The 22,723-nt window shown below is 39.0% G+C and overlaps 1 protein-coding gene across 8 annotated transcripts in view; it reads right to left on the bottom strand.

Moving 5' to 3' along the window:
* The window catches only part of MCM8 (minichromosome maintenance 8 homologous recombination repair factor), a 56,482-nt gene that overhangs the window by 3,858 nt on the left and 29,901 nt on the right, over positions 1-22,723 (bottom strand). For 3 of the 8 annotated variants that reach the window (XM_023251443.2, XM_045053859.1, XM_045053861.1), the window contains 7 exons: positions 21,318-21,459; positions 17,790-17,985; positions 15,855-16,074; positions 15,354-15,563; positions 14,011-14,087; positions 10,180-10,369; positions 7,624-7,955 (listed from right to left, as the gene is read on the bottom strand). In XM_023251443.2, the coding sequence (XP_023107211.2) occupies positions 7,863-7,955; positions 10,180-10,369; positions 14,011-14,087; positions 15,354-15,563; positions 15,855-16,074; positions 17,790-17,985; positions 21,318-21,459 (1,128 nt within the window). In that variant the 3' untranslated portion in view covers positions 7,624-7,862. Of the gene's footprint in view, positions 1-6,355; positions 6,458-7,623; positions 7,956-10,179; positions 10,370-10,389; positions 10,588-10,843; positions 10,934-14,010; positions 14,088-15,353; positions 15,564-15,854; positions 16,075-17,789; positions 17,986-21,317; positions 21,460-22,723 lie in introns of those variants that run through there. The other 5 variants (XM_045053857.1, XM_045053856.1, XM_045053858.1 and 2 more) reach the window with 4 other exon arrangements.

Genomic DNA, 22,723 nt, shown 5'->3' with positions numbered 1-22,723 from the left:
TTAGAAGGAGGGCCATTTTGGGGCGCCTGGGTGCTCAGCCGGTTAAGCGTCCGACTTCAGCTCAGGTCACGATCTCCCAGTCCGTGAGTTCGAGCCCCGCGTCGGGCTCTGGGCTGATGGCTCAGAGCCTGGAGCCTGCTTCCGATTCTGTGTCTTCCTCTCTCTCTGCCACTTCCCCCATTCATGTTCTGTCTCTCTCTGTCTCAAAAATAATAAATAAACTTAAAAAAAAAAAAAAGCTGCTGAGGATTCAACTCAGTTAAAAAAAAAAAAAAGGAGGGCCATTTTTAATAGTAAAGATAATATACAGTCTCTAGGGAAGAGAAGGTTTGGGGCTCTCCAGTGTTTGGGGGATGTCTGGAGAAAGCCTGTTGAAATTATTATTCACTCATGGATGCAAACACAGAGGTCCTGCAGTCTCAGTGAACTATTCAGTGACTTTGCAAGTCAGTGTACTAAGAAGTTTGTTTGAATGCCAAAACCTCGCTCAATTTTTAAACATTTTCATTTACTTTGATCAAAGCTGTATATACACCTGGTAACTAATTCCACTGTGTAGAAAAGCCGATGACGTAAATCAATAGGTACGCTCTAACTTTCCATCCCCAGGCCCACTCTCCACAGCAAACCTGAGACAGCTTTTCTGCGTTTAGTTCTTCTGATGGTTACCTCCATAACTTTACATGCAGCTTTGGGGAATTATTATTATCTCATAACTTTAAGTATAGCACACGATCTGGGTGGATTGCTTTGGATAAGGATGCATCAGTGAGGGTTTAGTTGCAGGAAACACAAACCGCTCTAGCCACAGTAAAAAGGATTCCAAAATGGAATTGGGTGCTTGTCCTAAAGTCAGGCTGGAGGAGTGGGAGCTCCATGCTGGGTCTCCAGAACTGACTCCTAGAGAAAAGCTGCAGGTTTGGCTTGGCATGGGAGCTGTTTAACCCACGACAATGAGAAAGGGGGGGAATCGGAGCTGCTGCCATCACACCACAGCTGCTGCTTACAGACTACTAGGATTCGCAGAGAAATTAAATGTCTCCTCGGCTACACGTGCCACCGGAAAACGACGAGCAGGAGATAGATGGCTGTCTCTTCACTTCCACCTTCCCGCTCTCACACAGGACAGCTAATCAGGGCAATCCTACTCACAATCAGAACTTTAGCTGCAAAAGGGGTTTGGGAAATGTTTCATTGCTTTCTAGTCTCTGAATGACAGGAAGGCACGCTAAGAGGAGGGTGGAATGAAGGTTGGGTATCAAATCACTGTGTTCATGACCTTCACCTCTTTGGCTCGGCAATATGCACATTCAAAACTCTACCCATTCATAGACTTGTGTATAACCATAGCAACTATAACACGTTGATGCAAGAACCAGATTTCCCGCCTTTATAAAAGAAGTGTTATTCATAAAGGTGTCACTGACAGCGTGGTGCTTATTCATTCCTCTTCTGTTTCAGCTACATTCTCACCTTGATAACCTCTGTCCCAAAGACTAAATTATCAAGCTGATTATTAACAGTCCATTTAAACCACTAGAGGAAAATAAGAGGGAGGGAAAGCAAAGTGGTTAATGTACAGATACAGGCCTTTCCCCAGCTGGTCATGAGGTTCTAGTTAATGTTTAGAACTGTCTTCCGTCCATTCCCATTCCTTACTCCCTTTTTGCTCAGTCAGCATCTCAGCTGGTCTGGATTCTTTACCTTGCAGAGTGACTCAAAGCTTCATTCCTGAGGAGTCTGAGCCTTTAGAGATCCTGCCTGTAGCCTTCCATGACCTTTTCTTTTACTGGTGGATGTGAATGTGGGAAGATTCTCTTCAGTTTCAGAAATGTCCTCCAGGCCCCCATTTGTAGGAGTGACCCAGTTTCCCCTCATTATTGGGTGCAACCCCAGTAACCCTCTGTTTTCTACTTCACAGGTGTAAGAGCCCAGAATGTTTAGGTGGCAGTCTCAGCCTCCAGTTCAATGGAGCCATTGCTATGTCCTCTGATAGAAGTATGCCTCCTTTGGGGCGCCTAGGTAGCTCAATTGGTTAAGCATTGGCTTAGGTCATGATTTCCTGGTCTGTGAGTTCAAGCCCGTGTTGGGCTCTGTGCTCACAGCTCAGAGCCTGGAGCCTGCCTCGGATTCTGTGTCTCCCTCTCTTTCTGCCCCTCCCCTGCTTGTACTCTCTCTCTCTCAAAAATAAACATAAAAAAAAAAAAAAAAAGCATGCCTCCTTTGGAAGACCTCTAGCTGCTAAAAATTGGGCTTTACTAACAGTGATAAGATACAATGCTCACACCTTCTTTCCTAGGCCTGTGTATCCTGGCTACGGGAGAAACAGAATCATATAGGAGTCACTAGCTCAGAGAAGATCCCAGACTTGCAAGGTATTGTCACCTATCTGGCACCATAACTGAATCGCTGTTGTCCATTCTAATGTTCTCTAGGCCAGATGCTTTTGGCTAATGGGGTAAAGACATGCTAAAGACAGCATATGAACTTCAACCCGTTGCCTTACTTCTTCAGTTGTAAAATGTCTTCATGAGAAGTAATATTACATGGGATATCATGAAGGTGAATAAGCTGAGTAAATTCACACACGGGTCATTGCTGAAAGAAACAAGGCAGGAAGGGCAGACATCCAAAATAAGCTCCCTTCTCCCCGCCAGTGGAAACAAATAGCTGCCCCCTCGGGGCCCAGCGTAAATTGATCTCTCACCAAGCAACAAGCTAGTCCCCCTGAAATACAGTACTGTGTTGTTTCAGGATAGGTGCCTCCACTGGCAAATTAGATACTCAGCAATGGTGATCGTCTGTGCCAGCCTTGGTGAGGGGAAGTTTAGGCTTGGTGAGAGAGCAAGCTGAACTGCCAACCTTGGCCTCATGGTCACTTTGTTCATGAACTCATTGAGCAAGGACTGGGGTGGCTAGAGAAATAGACTAGCTGATGTTCATGGAGTGGGTGACATCCATTTAATTATGACGTTCCTTTAGTGAGCATTCACATGGACACAAATATTCTCATACTCAGAGCACATTCTGAGAAGCTCATTCACATGCCTCTTCACCAGACAGACGTTCATTCAGAAAATATTTACCGTGTGCCTTTCACATGCCAGGTACTGTTATAGGAACAGGGGATTTAACAGTGAAGATAGTAGTAAAAATTTCCCATCCCTATGGAGTTTACAATCTAGCCGGGACTAAGGAAACAGACATAAAGATGAGTAAGTTACCTAGTATGTTATTTCGTGTTGATTGCTACAGAGAAACACAGTAGGAAAGGAAATTAGGGTGGGGGGAGTGCAGTTTTAAAGTGTCCAGGAAAGATGTTGCTAAAAGACTGACATTTGAGTAATGACCCAAAGCTAGTTGGGAAGATGAGACATGTGGCTCTCTGGTGGAAAAGCAAACTGGATGGCAGAAACAGCATGTGCAAAGACCCTAAAGATAGGAAATGTGCCTGGCATATTCTAGAACCAGCAAAGAGACCAAATGGGGCTGAAGCAGAGTGAGTCAGGAACATGAGAGCAGTGGGATTTCAGGGGACAGTATGAACATGGGGCAAATGTAGAAGGCATCGTTTTATTTACTAAACAGCTATTAGCTGCTCCCCAGAGCTCCACACCCCACTATTCACCCAGCTATAATCTACAGTGGTATTCTGAGTTTCCCGGGATTAACGTCAGCTCGCAAGCAACATGTGACATTTGTTTTAGGTGTATCTTGCACATAAGAGTTTGTGAACCCATCTGAAAGTCTTTTAGTTTCAGTAGGTGAGTTGAGCCCATTTGCATTTATTATTATGACATTCTTAGATTTAGGTTGACTTTTGTCATGAATATGTTAGTCTCTTATTTTAAAAACTTTTCATGATGTAATGTTTTCTTGCTGTTTTTGTGCTTCTGTTCTAAAATTTGTACCTGGGATTTGTCTTAACTGGGCATGGTAAACTGACGGACATGAGACAATTGCCTTTGAAAGCATTAATTACATTTACCAAGAGAAGGGGGCATATGCCACAAAGGGCCACATGGGGAAGCACCCGGGTTGGTCAGGAGGCAGGAGTGAGGGGAAACCCTAGGCCTTTATTGCTATAGTTGGTGGGAAGTTTTTAGGTAGGGATGTCCCCTACTGGGCAGGAAGTGAAACACTGATGGGGTTTGTGGTTTGTGGTTTAGTTGCAAAAGCTGGGATTGCAGAGGAGATGTAAACAATTTTGGCTGTTAGGTTGGCCTTGTGATTAATGGATGCCAAAGGGACAGCACAATATGTAAGAAATCACAGAAGAGTTTCTTCTGATAATTTATTACCTTTTTCCCTGTGATTTTATATAATAGTAATAGCCTTTGACTTTTTAAATAAATAGTATCTATATATTTTCCTCTTTCAACACAATGTTGTATATTTAGACTATATTTATGATGTATGAACATACTACTTATATAGTATATATCTTTTAGTATATTTATATTTATATATATAAATATATATAATGTTTGAACATACCATTTATGTAGTACATATCCTTGTCCTCTCTCATCTACCATTTTATTTTGTTTGCTGTTATCTGACTTCACTTTTGTGAAATATGCTTTTCATTCCATTAATAGATTTATCAGCATTAAATACCTTTTAAGCCTCCACCCCAGCCTTTAAAGATGAAGTTCTCATATTTACACTATATATGTTTTCCCTCCTGTTTTTCAGAATCAGGACTTAATATTTATATTCTGTTCTGTGGCAGTTATCCCCACATTTATCTTAGTTTTTATCTTACAGTTAAATATCCAATGTACATTGCCAATTTTTCCCCCTGTTCATCTAGTTTGCTATAAGTCACATTTTGGTAGATTCTTCAAGAATGGTTCATGCTTTCTGAGTTCTTGTATGTTAGGACGTGTTTGTTGGCTCTATATACACGAATGATATTGGTCTGGCAGTCTAGTACCACTTGAATAGTCTCATAACAAATGAGAAAGTTTGGCTTTATTGGTCTTGCCTCACTAAAGCAGAACCCAAAACACTCCCTAGCACTCTATGAAAGAGGCATAGAACCTGGCCTCCATCAGTCAGGTGTTTCTGAATGAGATTTCTATTTTTGAATTCAGCAATTGAAACAGACCCTGTGAATAACTTTTTGTGGCTCTTTTGGTACGTGTTGGGGAGGGGGACATTCTTTCACCTTTCTGCAGGGGCGGTCACTTCCCAGTGTCCCTGGTACAGAAGTGGCATCAGTGGACCAGGGCGGCACAGCACTTTCCTCTAGTGCCTTGTGCAGCAGTAGGGTGACAGTGGCTTGGTCTTCGGACCAATCCTAAGGCATGGTTTTAGAAACTGCTCCTTGAAGCTCAGCCTTTGGTTCTCCAGTCTTCCAATAATTCTGTGAGCTAACCAAAATTCTTTTTAAAAAAACCCTAATTTTCCTACTTAATCAAGTCAGGGTTTTATTATTTGCAGTCAAGATGCTGCAAATTATAGCCAAATGGGCCAAATCTGACCCACTACCTATTATTATTAAATATTTCTTTTTAATTAAAATATTTACTACTCTCAACATGACATTTTTATGAAATTCATGGGCGCCTGGGTGGCTCAGTTGGTTAAGCATCCAACTTTGGCTCAGGTCATGATCTTGTGCTTTGTGAGTTCGAGCCCTGTGTTGGGCTCTGTGCTGACAGCTGAGAACCTGGAGCCTGCTTCAGATTCTGTGTCTCCTTTCTCTCTGCTCCTCCCTTCCTTGTGCTCTCTACGTCTCTCAAAAATAAACTTAAGAAGTAAAAAAAAAATTAAAATAAATAAACTTAAAAAAAACAATCTTGTAGGCAATGTTCCATTGTTTTACTGATGAATATTGCTTTGGAGAAATTTGAGCATAGCCAGATTTTTTTTTCCTCCTTCATGGTGGCTTATCAGTGTGACTTCTCATTTAACCTCTCCTGTTCTATTTCTTGTTCTAGCAAGATCCAGAGAAGCTGCCGCTGCCAACCTGTATGCCATATTCACACTATTACAAACATGGGGTTTTACTTTTTACCCCCAAAGATATTTAAAGTATACTTTAAGAAATACACTTTGTTGGTTTCTTCTAAGATATTCACCAATAGGCATCGTCTCGCCTCTTCCCTCCTGTAAGGCTACCTGGGTCATCCTGACAGCTTTTGGCAGCTTTTCCTAGTGTGTTGGGGTTTGGGGTTTCAGTTGTTTCCTAGTTCACAGAAGATGGACTATATATTTGTATTTCTCAGTTTCCTTGTTGGTTTTGAGCAACTTCATAGGAGAAAAAGAGGAGAATGCCTCCATCTTATTAGTAGAAATCCTTTTTATGCTCTTATTATTTTTCATAGTCTTACATCAAGTTGCTTACCTGCTTTGGTTAAGTTCTGTGTCCTCATTCACAAGTGGTATAATCACCCACTGTCTGTGTATCCACCTCAGAGGGGTATGTGTCAAAAATCCGTTCCACCTGCTGGGGCAGCAACAGAATAAAGTGCAGTCTTTGTCCTTATAAAGCGGTACAAGAGAGGGTGGCTTGATCCAGAATAGTGGAACTGGAACCAGTTAAAGGTACTGAGCAAACTTGTTGATGGACTGATACAGGGATAAAAGAAAAAAAAGAGGTAACGATAACACCAATATTTTTGGCATGAGGGACCACCAGGATAGTTATTAAACATTATACAATTTCAGGATACCTGGGAAAAGGGAAGATCCAAGCACCTTCTCAAGAAGAAAAAAAGGTCACATGCTATGAATAAAAATCACAATGGCCTTGGATTTCTACACTTGATCTTAGCCAAAAGGCTGGGAAGCGATTGTGGTCTTGGATTTCTAAACAGAAACATCCAATTTTAGTTTTACAAACTAAAATTCTATGCCCAATCCAGAGGTAAGGGTAGAATTTGCCTTATGAACTTTTTCTCAGGAAGCTACTAGAAGATCGATTCTACTAAAAGGAGGGAGTGAAACAAGAAAGAGGACATAGAACTAAATTGGAAAGAAATGGGAAACTGTGTATGTGTATTTATGTACGTACACAGAATAGGAGAACAGCATCCTCACCCTCTGTGTAGTGAGTTGAGGCGGCTTGGTTTTAATAAGCCTTACACAGCTATTGACTTAATATAGGTACATATTTGGGGCCCCTGGGTGGCTCAATTGGTTGAGTGTCCAACTTTGGCTCAGGTCATGATCTCATGATTTGTGAGTTCAAGCCCCACATTGGACTCGCTATCACCGTGGAGCTGGCTTGGGATCCTCTGTCCTCTTTTCTCTCTGCCCCTCCCCAGCTTGTACTCTCTCTCTCTCTTTCTCTCAAAAATAAACATTAAAAAAAAAAACCAAAACCCACAGGTACATATTTAACTTTGGTAATAAAACATAATATGGTTTAAAATTTTTTTCAGTAACTAAGATGTTAAATTAAATGTGTCAATATAAAATATTTCCAAACTTTTTTTGGAATTGAAAGTTGTTTTCAATTTATTTCTGAAAGATATTCATTTTTTGTGTGTCAGAGCTATTTAAACATTAAGATGTAACTTAGCAAATGTTTACTCAGATGGACATTTTATAGAAAAAAAGTAAGAATAAAAGAGGTCAAAAATACAACTATATATAATACATGTAATCACATCATTTAAAAATATAAACAATTTATTTTTCTCATCTTTCAGAGAAACTGTAAAAACTAAACACATGGCTTTATCACTTCTTAAATCTTTTTTCCTATTACATTAATTTTAGGACATCATTTTCCAGAGAACAATATATATATATATATATATATATATATATATATCAATCATACTCTTTATTACTGAGATAGTTTTAAACTGCTAATAATCTCAAGACGTCCTGGGTTGGTAGTCATTTTACATAGTTTGAAGTTGGTAGACCTTTGGGCCTTTTTTCAAGAGGTAACCTTGGTCATTTAGTGACCCGATAAAATTTTCAAAATCAGCAACCTGGAATAAAACATCAAAAAACAGCCCATTAAATAATATGCAAAAACATGATTTATAAAATGAATCTCTCAAACCATACCATGCATTCCTCAAGTTTCTTGGGCAAATAAATTTATTTGTACTTCCTCATAGAGAAAACTGCTTACATATGAGCTTTCAATTCTATTGTGAGATCCTATTCTATTTGATTAGCCGAGCTAATCAAAATTAAAAACTCCAGTATCCAGAGTATTTTTTGTATTTGTTTTAGATTAGCTTCAAAACAAAAATTAGACTAGCTCCAATTTTGAAATTGAGTGGACAGTTTTCCATATAAACTATCTTACATGTTTAAAGTCTTATTACATTCATTTTCACTAAAACTTTCAAGTAGCAGAGCAGGTGAAATCATGTCTATTTTTTTAAATGTTTATTTATTTTTGAGAGAGAGAGAGAGAGAGAGAGAGAGAGAGAGAGAGAGAGAGAGAGACAGAGAGGGAGACATAGAATCCGAAGCAGGCTCCAGGCTCCGAGCTGTCAGCATAGAGCCTGACGTGGGGCTCGAACTCACAGACCCCAAGATCATGACCTGAGCCGAAGTCGGACCCTGGAATCATGTCTGTTGAACAAACGAGGAAACAGAGATGCAAAGATGTAAGATGACTTGCCCACAAGAGATTTTGTCAGAAAAACATGGAAAGTGAGTCTCTTATGTTTCCTTCAACTATAAAGATGCTACAAAAGAGGTAGGTATGCATTTTAAATAAAAACTGCTGGGTTTTTTTTGTTTTTGTTTTTTGTTTTTAGGTAGGCTTCACACCCAGAGTAGGATCCAACATGGGGCTTGAACTCATGACCCTGAGATCAAGATCTGAGCTGAGACCAAGAATGGGATGTGTAACTGACTGAGCCACCCTGGAACCCTAACACTGCTGGGTTTTTTTGTTTTGTTTTGTTTTGTTTTTTTAAAGCTCTGAGCAGCTAATTTCATAGCTTAAACAAAGAAAATACTTCAAAAAAGCCTATTCCATTCTTTTCATCCAAATCTTTTATTATTTTTCCAATCTCCATTATATTTATTTATTTTAAAATTTTAGTTCCAGTGTAGTTAACATACAGTGTTCATTTCAGATGAACAATATAGCGATTCAACAATTCCATATATTACTTAGTGCTCGTGATACTTTTTTTTGCAAAGATTTTATTTTTATTTATTCATTTAAGCTTATTTATTTATTTTGAAAGAAAGAGAGAGAGAGAGAAAATGAGCAGGGGAGGGGCACAGAGAGAGGGAGGGAGAGGAGCTCAAGCAGGCTCTGCATCATCAGTGCAGAGCCCAATATGGGGCTCAAACCCACAAACCATGAGACCATGACCTGAGCCAAAATCAAGAGTCCAACACTTAACTGACTGAGCCACCATAGGCGCCCAAGCAAAGATTTTATTCTTAAGTAATCTCTGCACCCAACATGGGGCTCAAGTTTACCACCCTGAGATTAAGAGGAGCACACTCCACCAACTGAGCAAGCCAGGTGCCCCTGATAAAGTGCACTCTTAATCCCCATCACTTATTTCACCCACTCCCTCACCCACCTCCCCTCTGATAACCATCTGTTTGTTCACTATAGCTAAGGGTCTGTTTCTTCGGGGCGCCTGGATGGCTCAGTCAGTTAAGCGTCCAACTGGCTCAAGTCATGATCTGCGGTTAGGGAGTTCGAGCCCTGTGTCAGACTCTGTGCTGACCTGGAGCCTGCTTTGGATTCTGCGTCTCCCTCTCTGCCCCTCCCCCACTCATCTCAATCTCAGTCTCTCCCTCTCTCTCTCTCTCTTTCTCTCAAAAATAAATATTTAAAAAAATTTCTTAGAAGTTTTTATTTATTCATTTTTGAGAGAGAGAGAGAACGAGCGAGCACATAGGCGTGCTCTCTCTCTCTATACCACATCTTCTTTATCCCTTCATCCAACAATTGGCACTTGGGCTGTTTCCATATTTTGGCTATTGTAAATAATGCTGCAATAAACACAGGGATGCATATATTCCTTTGAATTCCTTTGTATTCTTTGGGTAAATATACCATAGTGCGATTGCTGAATCATAGATAGGGTAGTTCTACTTTTAATTTTTTGAGTAATTTCCATACTGTTTTCCACAGTCATCAAAATATTCTGATATTTAAAAATTCTACACTTAATAAAGACCTCCTGAAATTTTCATAAACAAGATTAAGTATTTGGCTTATCATACCTGAATGTTAAGCTCTTTGGCAATCTGCCGAAGTTGTTGAAATTGAAATAAGTTATTGTAAGTTCTTTCAGCAATGTTGTTGAGAGCAGAAATAAATCTTTTTGCTGTTGACCTGTTGCTCATTCCAGAACCATGCTGGGATCGCTCAAAATCTAGGTTTCCAAATTCATCAGAATAAGTTCCTAGCATGCTTAACGAGAAGGGAGGAAAACAGAGTTACCCAATGTAGCACGGGTATGGAAATTTTTGTCCCAGTTCATAAGAAGAAAAATGTGGAAATAACCATGAGACTCACGTAGCAAAGATTTCAACATGTATTGCTTGAACAGCCACTATGAAATTCACTATGGTATGAACTATGTGCCGATAAAAATATTTTTGGACACAGTTGCCACTTTTAAGAAACATCTACATTTGAAAAGAGAAAAGCGTAAGAATACAAAGTTGATAGACTATGATATAAATGCCTGGAACATTCTTTTTGATTCATGAAAGAAAGAAATTCTAAACATACTAAATTTAGGCTTTAGAGGACAAAGATATGTTCCCAGCTCCTAGTGCAGCACCTGGCAGATGAAAGATGTTTAAAAATACTGTGGGAATGAACTAGAACGGTTCTGCTGACTTGCAGTAGTGGTGGTTAGATATTAAAGGATCCACCTACTATTTTTAGTTCTCTGCTGCTTCCTCTTATTTTCACAGTATCATCAAAGAAAGACATATGCACTCTTGCTAGTGGATTTTAGCCAGAAGTCTGAAAACACCAGTGAGAGATAAAATTAGCCATCATTTCTAATCCAGCTCAGTGGATGACTCCCTGCCTGTACAATGGGACAGATACAATCTCACACAAAGCCCAGAGGCAAAGGTGTTATTTAATCAGGAATTGGTTAATCATATATAAACCGGTCACCTGCTAGGCAGTAGACTTGCACTGGTGAATAAAACGGATGTAATTCCTGCCCTTAAGGAGCTTACAGCAATGAGTTTATAGGGTTACTAAAAACATAGCTTTGTTTTGTTTCCTGATAAGAGCTTACGTGAAAGAGAAAGCTGTACAAATAGGAATGAATCATCCAAATCAGACTAATAAATGGTAAGAAATGTAATATGATTATGTAAATATAATAAACCATAGCTTATTTTTCATAAGGTGCTTGCCAAAAATGCTTTAAACTACTATGTATTAACAATTCATATTTAGCTTAATTATATTTAATCACCATATGCTACCCCATTTAGTCCAACAATCCTCTGATCTAGGGACTATTCTTATTCGCATTTTACAGATGAAGAAGCAAAGTGTGGTAAGTTAAGTGACTTGCCAAAGGTTACACAGCCAATGAGTGGAATATCTGGGCTTTAAATCCGCGATACATGGCTTCAGATGTGAAGATTTATAAATATCTGAGCCACTTTGCTGAAATAGAAAAAACTCAATGATGTTTCATCTTTGAAGGTGGCTCTATTCTCCTGTGCTTCCTAGTATATTTTTAAAGAAAACTTAAGTGAACTGTTGGCCATAAACATTTAGTTTTTATAGCTATGTGCTTTGATAACTATGATGAACTGTATCACAGTTTAGATTTTATTTTGGCTTCTGCTTCTGCTTAAAATGTAGTTTTATAGATTCAAGACCACATTAAGTACAAGCATTCACAACTCAAGAGAGGGAAACACTGAAATGGAAGAGTTAATGAACGAAAGATGATTCCCATGGTCAATTTTACTATCAATGCAGTACATTTACTGAGGGTGTGCTGTGTGCTAGGAGGGGCCCTGGGAGTACACTGGTAAAGATGACAGATAGGGTCCCTGCTCTCTTAGAGCATAGACTAGGGACAGAAAGCATGCTAAGTATAATAAAACAGACAGTTCACAACCTAGTCTCTGTGTTTAACTGGATCTTGATATCTACCATGGAAATAACTGCAGTCACTAGGAATCACTAGGAAACAATTCCAATCACTAGGAATCAACCTATTCTTTTTATCTGAAAATTTGTGTAAAAGCCAATAAAGCACATTCAGTTCAAGGAAACAAACTAGTAATTTCATGTAGATACTGTTTATATTTAACAATGAGATCTCTTTTTTCAGGAGTTCAGGAGTAAATTGACAGCCTAAAACTAATTCAGAATTACCAGCAAGGCAACTTTGAGAAGTAGTAGAAAAAAATACAAAGTTACACAAAAAAATATGGAAGAGTTCCTCTTGAATGGAAAAAGTACATGTAAACACTGTCCGACATGAGGATTCAGACATGCAGAATCAATATGGTATTTTTATTGAAAAGGTTTAATGTGTCATTTATAATGTGTAATGCTCAGATATGAGAATGAATCAGACCAGTGGACTTATTGTGGGGAAATACTAGATGGCTGCTTGAGGCAATGTCTGGGGTCTGAGGCCTAAGGAAACTAAGTTAGGGTAAAGCCTAAAAAGAGAATGTTACAGGTAAGAGAGAGTAATAAGGTAGTTTGATCCCTGATTTGCTGGATAGCCCAAGTCTATCCATGATATTATTCAGTAGAGCCAGGCACCAGTAGGTCTAAAGGGTGAGAGATCATTAAATGGAAAAGGAAACCAGGAGTAGCAATGATAGCCCCACTGCCACAGGTGGAGAATTTAAGAGCAGGATGCTCAGGGGAGCCTGGGTGGCTCAGTTGGTTAAGCGGCCAACTCTTGGTTTCAGCTCAGGTCATGATCTCATGGTTTGCAGGATCAAGCCCCATGTCAAGTTTTGTGCTGACAGCATGGAGCCTTCTTGGGATTTTCTCTCCCCCTCTCTCTCTGCCCCTCTCCCACTCACGCACATGCACATCCTCTCTCTCTCTCATAACAAACTTAAAAAAAAAAAAGCAGTCTGTTAAGAAAAATTCTAAACTAAGAGGCAACTTCTTATCATTAAACAAGGAGTCCCTACTAGTGGTCCTTGTTTTTAATTGGGAACAAAGTTAGAATCCAAATTTTTTGGAATTTTGGTTAGGTTCAGTGGCTTTGTTTTCTAGTGAAAAAAGAATCTCTGTTGGGGCAATCTCTAGGTATCTTTTTTTTTTTTTTTTTTCCAAGTAAGCCTTACACCTCACATGGGGCTTAAACTCAAGACCCTGAGATCAAGAGTCACGTGCTCTACCAACTGAGCCAGTCAGGTGCCCTGTAGGCAATCTCTAGGATTCTTATTGGTCTGGTCTGCCAGGAAGCTAGGTCCACCATAAGTCAGACAACTGGTATTTATGGCCACTCCTTTATTTCACATGCTAGTACACTGAATCCCTGGCACCACATTGAATGAGACAGTCTAGTAATTCCTAGACTGTCTGGTTGCTGACAAATGGCAACTAAGGGTCTCCAACACAATGAAGTCAACTAGAGAGGGAATGAAGCCAGCTTGGTAAAATTTTCATCTACAAGACCCCTCAAACCCTAGTACTGAATCGTGTAAAAGAGGAAACTGACAGTCCAAGCACAGTAGAATATTAAACCAACAGGATATTTATACAAAAGGGAATGTTAGGAATTGGTTGAAAGGGTTGGTAGTCATTAAGTGTTAATGATGATTTTACCCATTATGAGGCTGTTCTTTTTGAGTATTCTCAAAATATGTATTTTTGAATTGATTTTATAACTATGTGAATGTATACCCATTCAAAAAATCTTAATATAAAGATTGTTTCTTTATACAAATATTTTAAACCAAGAAAATATAGTTTGTTAAAAGGATCCAATGGGCTAAGTAAAAATAATTTTGCTTGGCATAATTAAATATTTAATTTGAGATGAAACAATGACTGATATTTCATTTAAAACAGCATTTAAAATTTAATCTTACCTATACTTCATAACTTCAACTATATCCTCAGCATCTTCTTTGGTTGCTTCTTCTCTTAATTCCAACCTTGCTCGTGCCTTTGAAAGAAAAAAAGCATTTTTAAATAACAATAGTAAGTATATTTGACATTGTTTGAGCAGGTAAAGTAGGTCTAAGATTGTTTCATTTATTCATTTTACACAAAAACTGATTGCAGGAGGAGGACTATAATATCAAAGTCAGAATAAAATTATCTGAAAACTTGAGTATGAAAACAATCACTCATTTTATTTAAAAAAATTTTTAATGTTTGTTTATTTTTGAGAAAGAGAGAGAGAGACAGTATGCGAGCAGTGGAGGAGCAGAGAGAGAGGAAGACAGAGAACCTGAAGCGGCTCCAGGCTCTGAGCGATCAGCACAGAGCCCGACGTGGGGCTCAAACCCACGAACCAAAGATCATGACTGAACCAAAGTCAGACATTTAACTGACTGAGCCACTCTGGCACCCCAATCGCTCATTTAAAATATGGATTAGGGGCACCTGGGTGTCTCAGTCAGTTAAATGTCCAACTCTTGATTTTGGCTCAGGTCATGATCTCAGTTTGTGGATTCGAGCCCCACACTGGGCTCCACGCTGACAGCATAGGGCCTGCTTGGGATTCTCTCTCGCTCTCTCTCTCTGCTCCTCCCCCCCAACAACATAAACAAATAAACTTAATAAACTAAATAAACGAACTAAATAAAATAGGATTAAAACCTATTTTTATCTAACATATATCTTTCTGAGTGTTCATTTCAGAAAATTTGATTATGAAATACCCTTGGTTTTTCCTTGCCTTTTACTTTCAGGAAATCATGCCTAACCAATTTGTTAAAACAACATAGAAGAAATAATCTGATTTTAAAGCAAAAAGCCCAAACTCCAGCTATTTTAACTGCCAGAGTTCTCTTAGCATTCCAAACCTGTGAATAAATGTTACTGCTATTAGAAAAACAGGTACTATGCTTATGGACCTGTCATGTATCAAATCAAATACTGACATATTCCATGCTCCCATATATTCAACTTAGAATCTCAGAATCCTTAATTAACCTAAGTACTTGTCACACTCCAGGAGTCTTCAATGTCATTAAAAGGGGGGGAAGAAAGTTGCATGGTTAGTAATTGGTTCTGTGCCTAGAAAGAAGTGGCTTGATTGGCTCTGTTACAGATATGGCCAAAATTTTTAAACATTTTTGTACATCCACTTCTAATTGTCTCTCAGCTGGAAGAAAAATCAAGTTAATTATGCAGGAAATTGAGAGAAATCATACCACCTCTTGCCCCCATTTTTAAGTCAAAAAAGCATGAATTTAAAACAAACCTCTGTTAGACGAATCAGAGATTCCAGCTGCCTAGTAGTGATTGGTGAGCTATTTAACCGCTGGCTCTGTTTCCGGAGCTCAAGGTAAAAATCTTGAAGAATCTGAGCAGCTTCTGTGGACAGCCTTGGATAGACATACTGCCGAGCATAACCAATGTACTTTCTCAACAGCTGGTGGGGAATTAGATCTATTTTTTCTCCAGGAACCACCTGAAGCATGATAAAAAAAGATTACAAGGATAGCAAATAAAATCTTTCAGTTAAAATAACCTGTTTAGATGCATATAAAGTTCTAAAAGACTTTCCAAAGAAGCCAAACACTAGTTCCAGCTCTGAGTCTAGGTGACAGATTATTTCTAATGCAGTTTATATAAACCCTACTACTGTAATATAAAAGGTTTTGGCATGAAAGCTTATATACTACTACTCTACAATAAGCAACATACTGAACTCTGACATCCAAACAGAACCGAAATGAATAAGGAGCAGAAACATTCATACCTTTAATCTTTCTGATAATGGTTTATCAGACACCGCTTCAAGTACAGAAGTATTTGAGTCTTGACTATTCATGCGAGTTACAGTGGCTCCGCTAACAGTTCTCTGCTTTCCAGCTCTTATTGCAATCACATGTTCAGAGAGTAAGTGATCATGGTCCTCATTTGGGGTGTCTAACAGGATAAAGACCAAATCAAATCTGGACAGCAGGGCACTCCCCATTCTAAGAGGCAGGGAAGAAGGAAGAAACAATGGTTGGAATCAAAACAAGTAGAAAACCATTTACTTATTTACTATTGAAGTTCCACGTAGAACTTTAAAAAAATAAAGTTTATGTTAAAGAAACAAACAATAGCTTTTGTATTCGATACACCCACCAACTCTGGAGAGACACCAGGTCACACACCAGTCATACATGTACCTACCTTTGATAGGTTAATGATAAGGCCCCTTTCTCACACCATGTCTGTGTTCTATATTACTACCTAATGGTAAGTTTCACAATGCCTTTGAATTTTAAAACAAATGCTATATGATACGCCAGAGGTTATCTAGTTGGGTCGTTTTAATCTTTTGTATGTTTTCTTTCACCAAGACATTGAGTCTCTCAAAGCATCTATGATTATTTAGATTAAAAAACCCACTTTTTCTTAGAAGTCATTAGAATCATTATAATAAAAATGCTGTGTTCTACTTAGTCATCTTCCCTGATCCCACCAATCAGATTATCCTTCTATTTGAGACAATAAAACTGAAATTCAAAGTAGCTAAAGAATTTGGTCAACACCCCAAAACAGGTTTGGGTACCACTAAAAACCAGAATCTAAAAACCAAGTCCTTGTTCAATAGGATCTTTCTGATCTTTCCAATATAGCACTTTGTCATTTTATTAAGAAAAACTAATAGATTGACTTTTTTTTTTTTTTTTTTTTAAAGTAGGCTTCATACCCAGCATAGGGCATAGGGCTTGAACTCATGACCTGAGATCAAGACCTGAACTGAGATCAAGAGCTGGCCACTTAACCAACTGAGCCACCCAGGGGTCCCTAGATTGACTTTTTTGGTGGTGGTGGTATAGCATATCCAAGTACTATTGTATATTTTGCCATGTACCATTTCTGTATTAAAGGTACACATTATCAAATATTAGGAAATTTGGGTTTTTTCCCTCTAGAATTTAAGCTTCCAATTTTTCACATGAGGCATTCTTTTGTCTTTTTCTCACTTCCACAATCACTTCAACCTATTTTCCCCTCCCTATGCCTTTTGTCCAACCTGTACAGAACAAACTAGAAGAGAAAGCATACACACATACCAATACAAACTCTGTTTTTGGGAAAAAGTGGGGTCATACCCCATTTATAAGTATGTAATGTGCTCTTTTCACTTAACAGTAAGCACAGACATGTTTCCCTATCAGCACACACAGAGCTACTTCCATTTTTATACCTGCTATTCTCCACTGTTCGGCCTTGCCATAGTTTAACCACTTTCCTACCAATGGGCATTTTAAGCTGTTTCCGCTTTTTGTCTGTGATATACAATGGCATAATACCCAACCTGTAAATGCGTCTCTGTGCACTTCCATGGCTATTTCTGTGAGTATGATTCCTAAAAGTAGAACTGGCTAAAACAAATGGAATGTATATTTCAAACAGTGATAATAAACATGCCAGTTGTCCTTCAATACACTAACCTGAATATGTGAGAACTTATTTTCCCAACCCTTTGCCAATAATGATTATTAATATAAAAAATGTTTGCCAATCTGGTAGCTATCAATGGTACTTCACTGCTTTAATTTGTTGTGCTCAACATGTTTTTGTACATTTACTAGAAATTATCATTTCTGTGAACTATTATGTCCTCAGTTATCTTTTTCTTATTGATTTATAAGGATTCAATACATTAAAGGTATAAATATCCAAAGAGACTTACTTTAAATTCTCAGAAACTGTTTTGGCTTTATTGTAGTGTCCTCCAACTGGATTTGCAGCAGCGACGATGGAAGTTCTTGCAGGGAGGCTACAAACCATGCCAGCCTTAGCAAGACTAATACTCTGTTGTTCCATAGCTTCTAACAAGGCTTGATGTTGATTCCCCATCTTATCAAATTCATCTATCCCACAAATACCTACAGTCACAGTAAAATAATACAGACAAAAAGCTTTCTTTGGTTAAGTTCCAAATCTTACAGGATGGAAACTGTTCCACAATAAGGAAATTATTTGTAATTGTTTCCAGCAGTTAAAATTATAAAATGTCATACAGTAGAGAATTTGTGCTTGTTTTACAGCAAATAAAACACTTGTCGTAACTAACTTTTATGTAATATTTTCTCATTCAACATTTTTCATAGGCAAGGCATGTGTTGTGAGTGCTACAAAAATGAAGACACGAATGACCCTCAAAAAGCTTAAAGACTTATGTTCAAACAGGTGAAATAAGAGATACGCATATTCAAAAGATAGTATATTTCAACAACTACATGAGATAGGCATAATTACATAAGATCAGTTTTCTCGGGTAAGGAAAGGACATTTGAGCAAAAACTTCAAGGAGGAAAGGGAACAAGCCTTGCGGACTTACCTGGAGTAAGGGAAGCACAGGCAAAGGGAATAACAAGTAAAAAAGCCTAATGCAGGAATGTAAAATGTGCTGGTGGTGTAACTGGAGAATAAGAAGGAGGTAGTAGGGGCGCCTGGGTGGCGCAGTCAGTTAAGCGTCCGACTTCAGCCAGGTCACGATCTCGCGGTCCGGGAGTTCGAGCCCCGCGTCAGGCTCTGGGCTGATGGCTCGGAGCCTGGAGCCTGTTTCCGATTCTGTGTCTCCCTCTCTCTCTGCCCCTCCCTCATTCATGCTCTGTCTCTCTCTGTCCCAAAAATAAATAAACGTTGAAAAAAAAAATTAAAAAAAAAAAAAAAAAAAAGAAGGAGGTAGTAGATAATGAGGCAAAAGAGGTGATTAAAAGGCCAGAATGTGAATGGCCCTGGACTACTGTCAAGCCTTGAGCTTTCACTCCGAGTGAGATAGGAAGCCACTGGAGGGTTTTGAGCAGGAGGATAACTTTATCTGAGTTTTAACAGGATTGTTCTGCCTTGTTAAGAACAATGGAAAGGGCAAGGGTGTCACAAGCATTCCAACTAGGAGATCACAGTAATAAGCCATGTAAGAGATGATGGTGTCTTGGATCAGGGTAGCAGCAATGGAGAAGAGTCTCGATACTGCATATATATGTGTGTGTGTGTGTATATATATATATATATATATATATATATATATATATATAGAAGGTAGAGCCCACAATATTTGTTGATAGACTGGATGTGGGGTATATGTAAAAGCCAAATATGACTGTACATTTTCTGATTTTAGCAAATAGAAGGATGGAATTATCATTGACTGAGATGGGAAAGACTATAAAAATAGGTTTGAAGGAGAATATCGGAATTTTGATTTCGGATGTGTTAAGTCTGAGGAAGTTATAGAGATACTGTAAAAACAGGCATTAAGAACCCTATGACCCAGCAGTAGCACTGCTAGGAATTTACCCAAGGGATACAGGAGTACTGATGCATAAGGGGCACTTGTACCCCAATGTTTATAGCAGCACTCTCAACAATAGCCAAATTATGGAAAGAACCTAAATGTCCATCAACTGTGGTTTATATACACAATGGAGTACTACGTGGCAATGAGAAAGAATGAAATATGGCCCTTTGTAGCAACGTGGATGGAACTGGGCAGTGTTATACTAAGCGAAATAAGCCATACAGAGAAAGACAGATACCATATGTCTTCACTCTTATGTGGATCCTGAGAAACTTAACAGGAACCCATGGGGGAGGGGAAGGAAAAAAAAAAAAAAAAGAGAGAGGTTAGAGTGGGAGAGAGCCAAAGCATAAGAGACTCTTAAAAACTGAGAACAAACTGAGGGCTGATGGGGGGTGGGTGATGGGTTTTGAAGAGGGCATCTTTTGATATGAGCACTGGGTGTTGTATGGAAACCAATTTGACAATAAATTTCATATATTAAAAAAATAAAAAAAGAAATATGTGCCTGGGGGTGCCTAGATGGCTCAGTCAGTTAAGCATCCAACTCTTGATTTTGGCTCAGTTAAGCATCCAACTCTTGATTTTGTGAGATTGAGCCCCGAGTTAGGGCATGGAGACTGCTTAAGATTTTCTCTCTCCCTCTACCCCTCCCCTGCCTGCGCTTGCTCATGCTCGCTCTCTCTCCCTCCCTCTCTCTCTCTCTCTCTCTCTCAAAAAAAAAAAAATGTGCCTGGAATTCAAGGAAGAAGAGATATAAATTTGGAAATTTTCGGCATATAGGTAGGCAAAGCCATGAGACTAGATAAGATCACTGAGAAGGTAACATAGACTAAGAAGAAAACAGGTACAAAACCTAAGCACCTGGAGGTGCCAACCAGTTAAGGTTGGGGAGATAAAGACCAAGACTGAGAAGGAACAGTTAATGAAGTAAGAAAACCAGAAGAGTAGAGTGTCCTGGAAACCAAGCAGGTAAAGTATTAAGGAAGGGGGTGGGTGGGGGCTGCTGATAGGATCTGGATTCAGAAATGTGGAGGTCGCCAGCAAACAAAGGAATGAATGGCCTTGACTGGACTGGAATCTGGGCACTGCCTGACACATACATAGGAACATGTTTCCAATAGAGTTACGGCATCACAAAGAGAAACTTAGGTAGCAATGCTTAATCAGAGATCCCTTCTTGCTAAGCCCTCTAACTGGATTTCTTATAAACTCTCCATCAAATCCTGAAAACATCCAATGAGATGGGTTAAAATACAGCAAAATTCTAATTATAATGTAATAGTCTAAATTCTTATTGTAAGTCCTCCGAGAGTAAAGGATAATAACATTTACCTTATTTTCAGTTCCAAGGCATCTCGAAGTATTCTGAACTAAGTAATAGTAATGCATTCAGCAAGTACTTACTATGCACCTATATATTAGACAAGATAAATGTGGCAGTCAACAGATAACCATATTCCACCCCACAGGGAGCTTGATGTAAAGCTTTAAAACAGGCTTTTAAACAATTGTGATGGTTGATATGAAATGGGAAGTGCAAGGAGTTATCTATACCTATTTGACTTGACTGACTTGATATATAATTGTGTCTATCGCAAGATTCTGACAATGAATGACATTAAGTACCAGTTTCAATTCCGCAGGGTAAACTGCATTTCCGGTTATTTTTTTCTGGCACTCATTCTCAACTCACTGGTCAATACAGTGCTGTCCAAATGCCTCTTGAACAGAATGTAAAGAAATGAACTGGAAAAGACTTAAAAAAAAAAAAAAAAACCCAAAAGCCCCAGAATTACTAATTATTTAGATCTGGAATAATACCTTTAAAACCCTTGGCTCAATTTAAAAATAGAAGGTGTAATATTAGTGAAAAATTAAATGCTGTAAACAGTGGAGAGTTTGGTCTCTTACCTTGATCACCAAGTACAAGGGCACCAGCTTCCAAAGCAAAATCTCCAGAGCAACTATCTTTTGAAAGAGTTACAGTCAAACCAGAGGTGGTTGTGGTATTACCACAAACATACACACCACGTGGGGCAACATTGCATACTGCCTAAGGAAACAAAAGGTTTAAGACAATCAACCAAAGTAAAAGAAAAACAAATAGTAACTGCTTACAAATATCAGCTATATGCCAGATATTCTTTTTGCTTAAGTTTATTTATTTATTTTTGAGAGAGAGAGAGAGAGAGACAGAGAGACAGAGAGAAAGCACGAGCAGGGGAGAGAGAATCCCAAGCAGGCTCTGCACTGTCAGCACAGAACCTGATGCAGGGCTTGACTTCATGAACCATGAGATCATGACCTGAACAAAATTCAAGGTCGGACGCTTAATCGACTGAGCCACCCAGGCACCCCTGCCAGGTATTCTTCTAACAGTTTTACTATACAACCTTCACTACCACAGTAGTGAGGTAGGAAGGCATTATTACACCCCCACTTAATCACGTAGAAACCATGCCCTGCATACACTAACTCACAGTAGCTATGAAGGTGGGAGGTGAGGATTCAATCAAATCCAGGCAGCCTGCCTCTGATGACTGTGGTCATGTGAATATTATACAACTTCATTTTATGCTTCGTTTTCAAGTTCAAACAGAAAACACATGAGTACCAATTTTAATTTCAAAGGCTTCAATGCTTCTTCATACATCAGGTAATAAAGTGGCTCAATAATGCTCACCTGAGTAAACAAGCTACGGCAGGTCAGAAAAGTGATTAAATAACACAAGAGTTAAAAGTGTGGACCTCCAGAGTCAAGCAGACCTGGGTTTTTGTTGTTATTCTTCTTAAAGCAAGCTCTATGCCTAGGCCCCAACATGGGGCCTGAACTCATGACCCTGAGATCATGAACTGAGCTGAGATCAAGAGTCGGATGCTTAACTGACTGAGCCACCCAGGTGCCCCAAGAAAACCTGTTTAAATTTTGGCTCTACCATGTACTGGCTATGCTGCTCTCAGATCTCTCTGAGCCTCAGCTTCCTTGTTTAATCATGTATATCCCTGAGGAATAAATGAGATTTTTGTATGTAAGGCACTTAAATCTGGTACCTGGCACACAGTAAGTGCCCAATGCAAGGCCACTGTGCGTGCTGTGCACTGCATAACCACAGGAGACAATGCTCACACTGCTATGTTGATAGTGTGCTCTGGACATGTGCAGTGCCCAACCCAAGGGGCCCTATGATATCTAGCTTATAAACAGTAGTTATCATTTTTTAAAAATGTTTATTCTGAGAGCGTGAGCAAGGGAAGGGCAGAGAGAGAGAGAGAGAGAGAGAGAGCGAGAGCGAGAGCGAGAGAACGAGAGAGCGAGA

The sequence above is a fragment of the Felis catus genome, chromosome A3 (assembly GCF_018350175.1).
Source record: "Felis catus isolate Fca126 chromosome A3, F.catus_Fca126_mat1.0, whole genome shotgun sequence".
NCBI lineage: Eukaryota > Metazoa > Chordata > Mammalia > Carnivora > Felidae > Felis > Felis catus.
The sequence above is the reverse complement of the archived record's forward strand: the minus strand, read 5'-3'. Positions and strand labels throughout refer to the sequence as shown.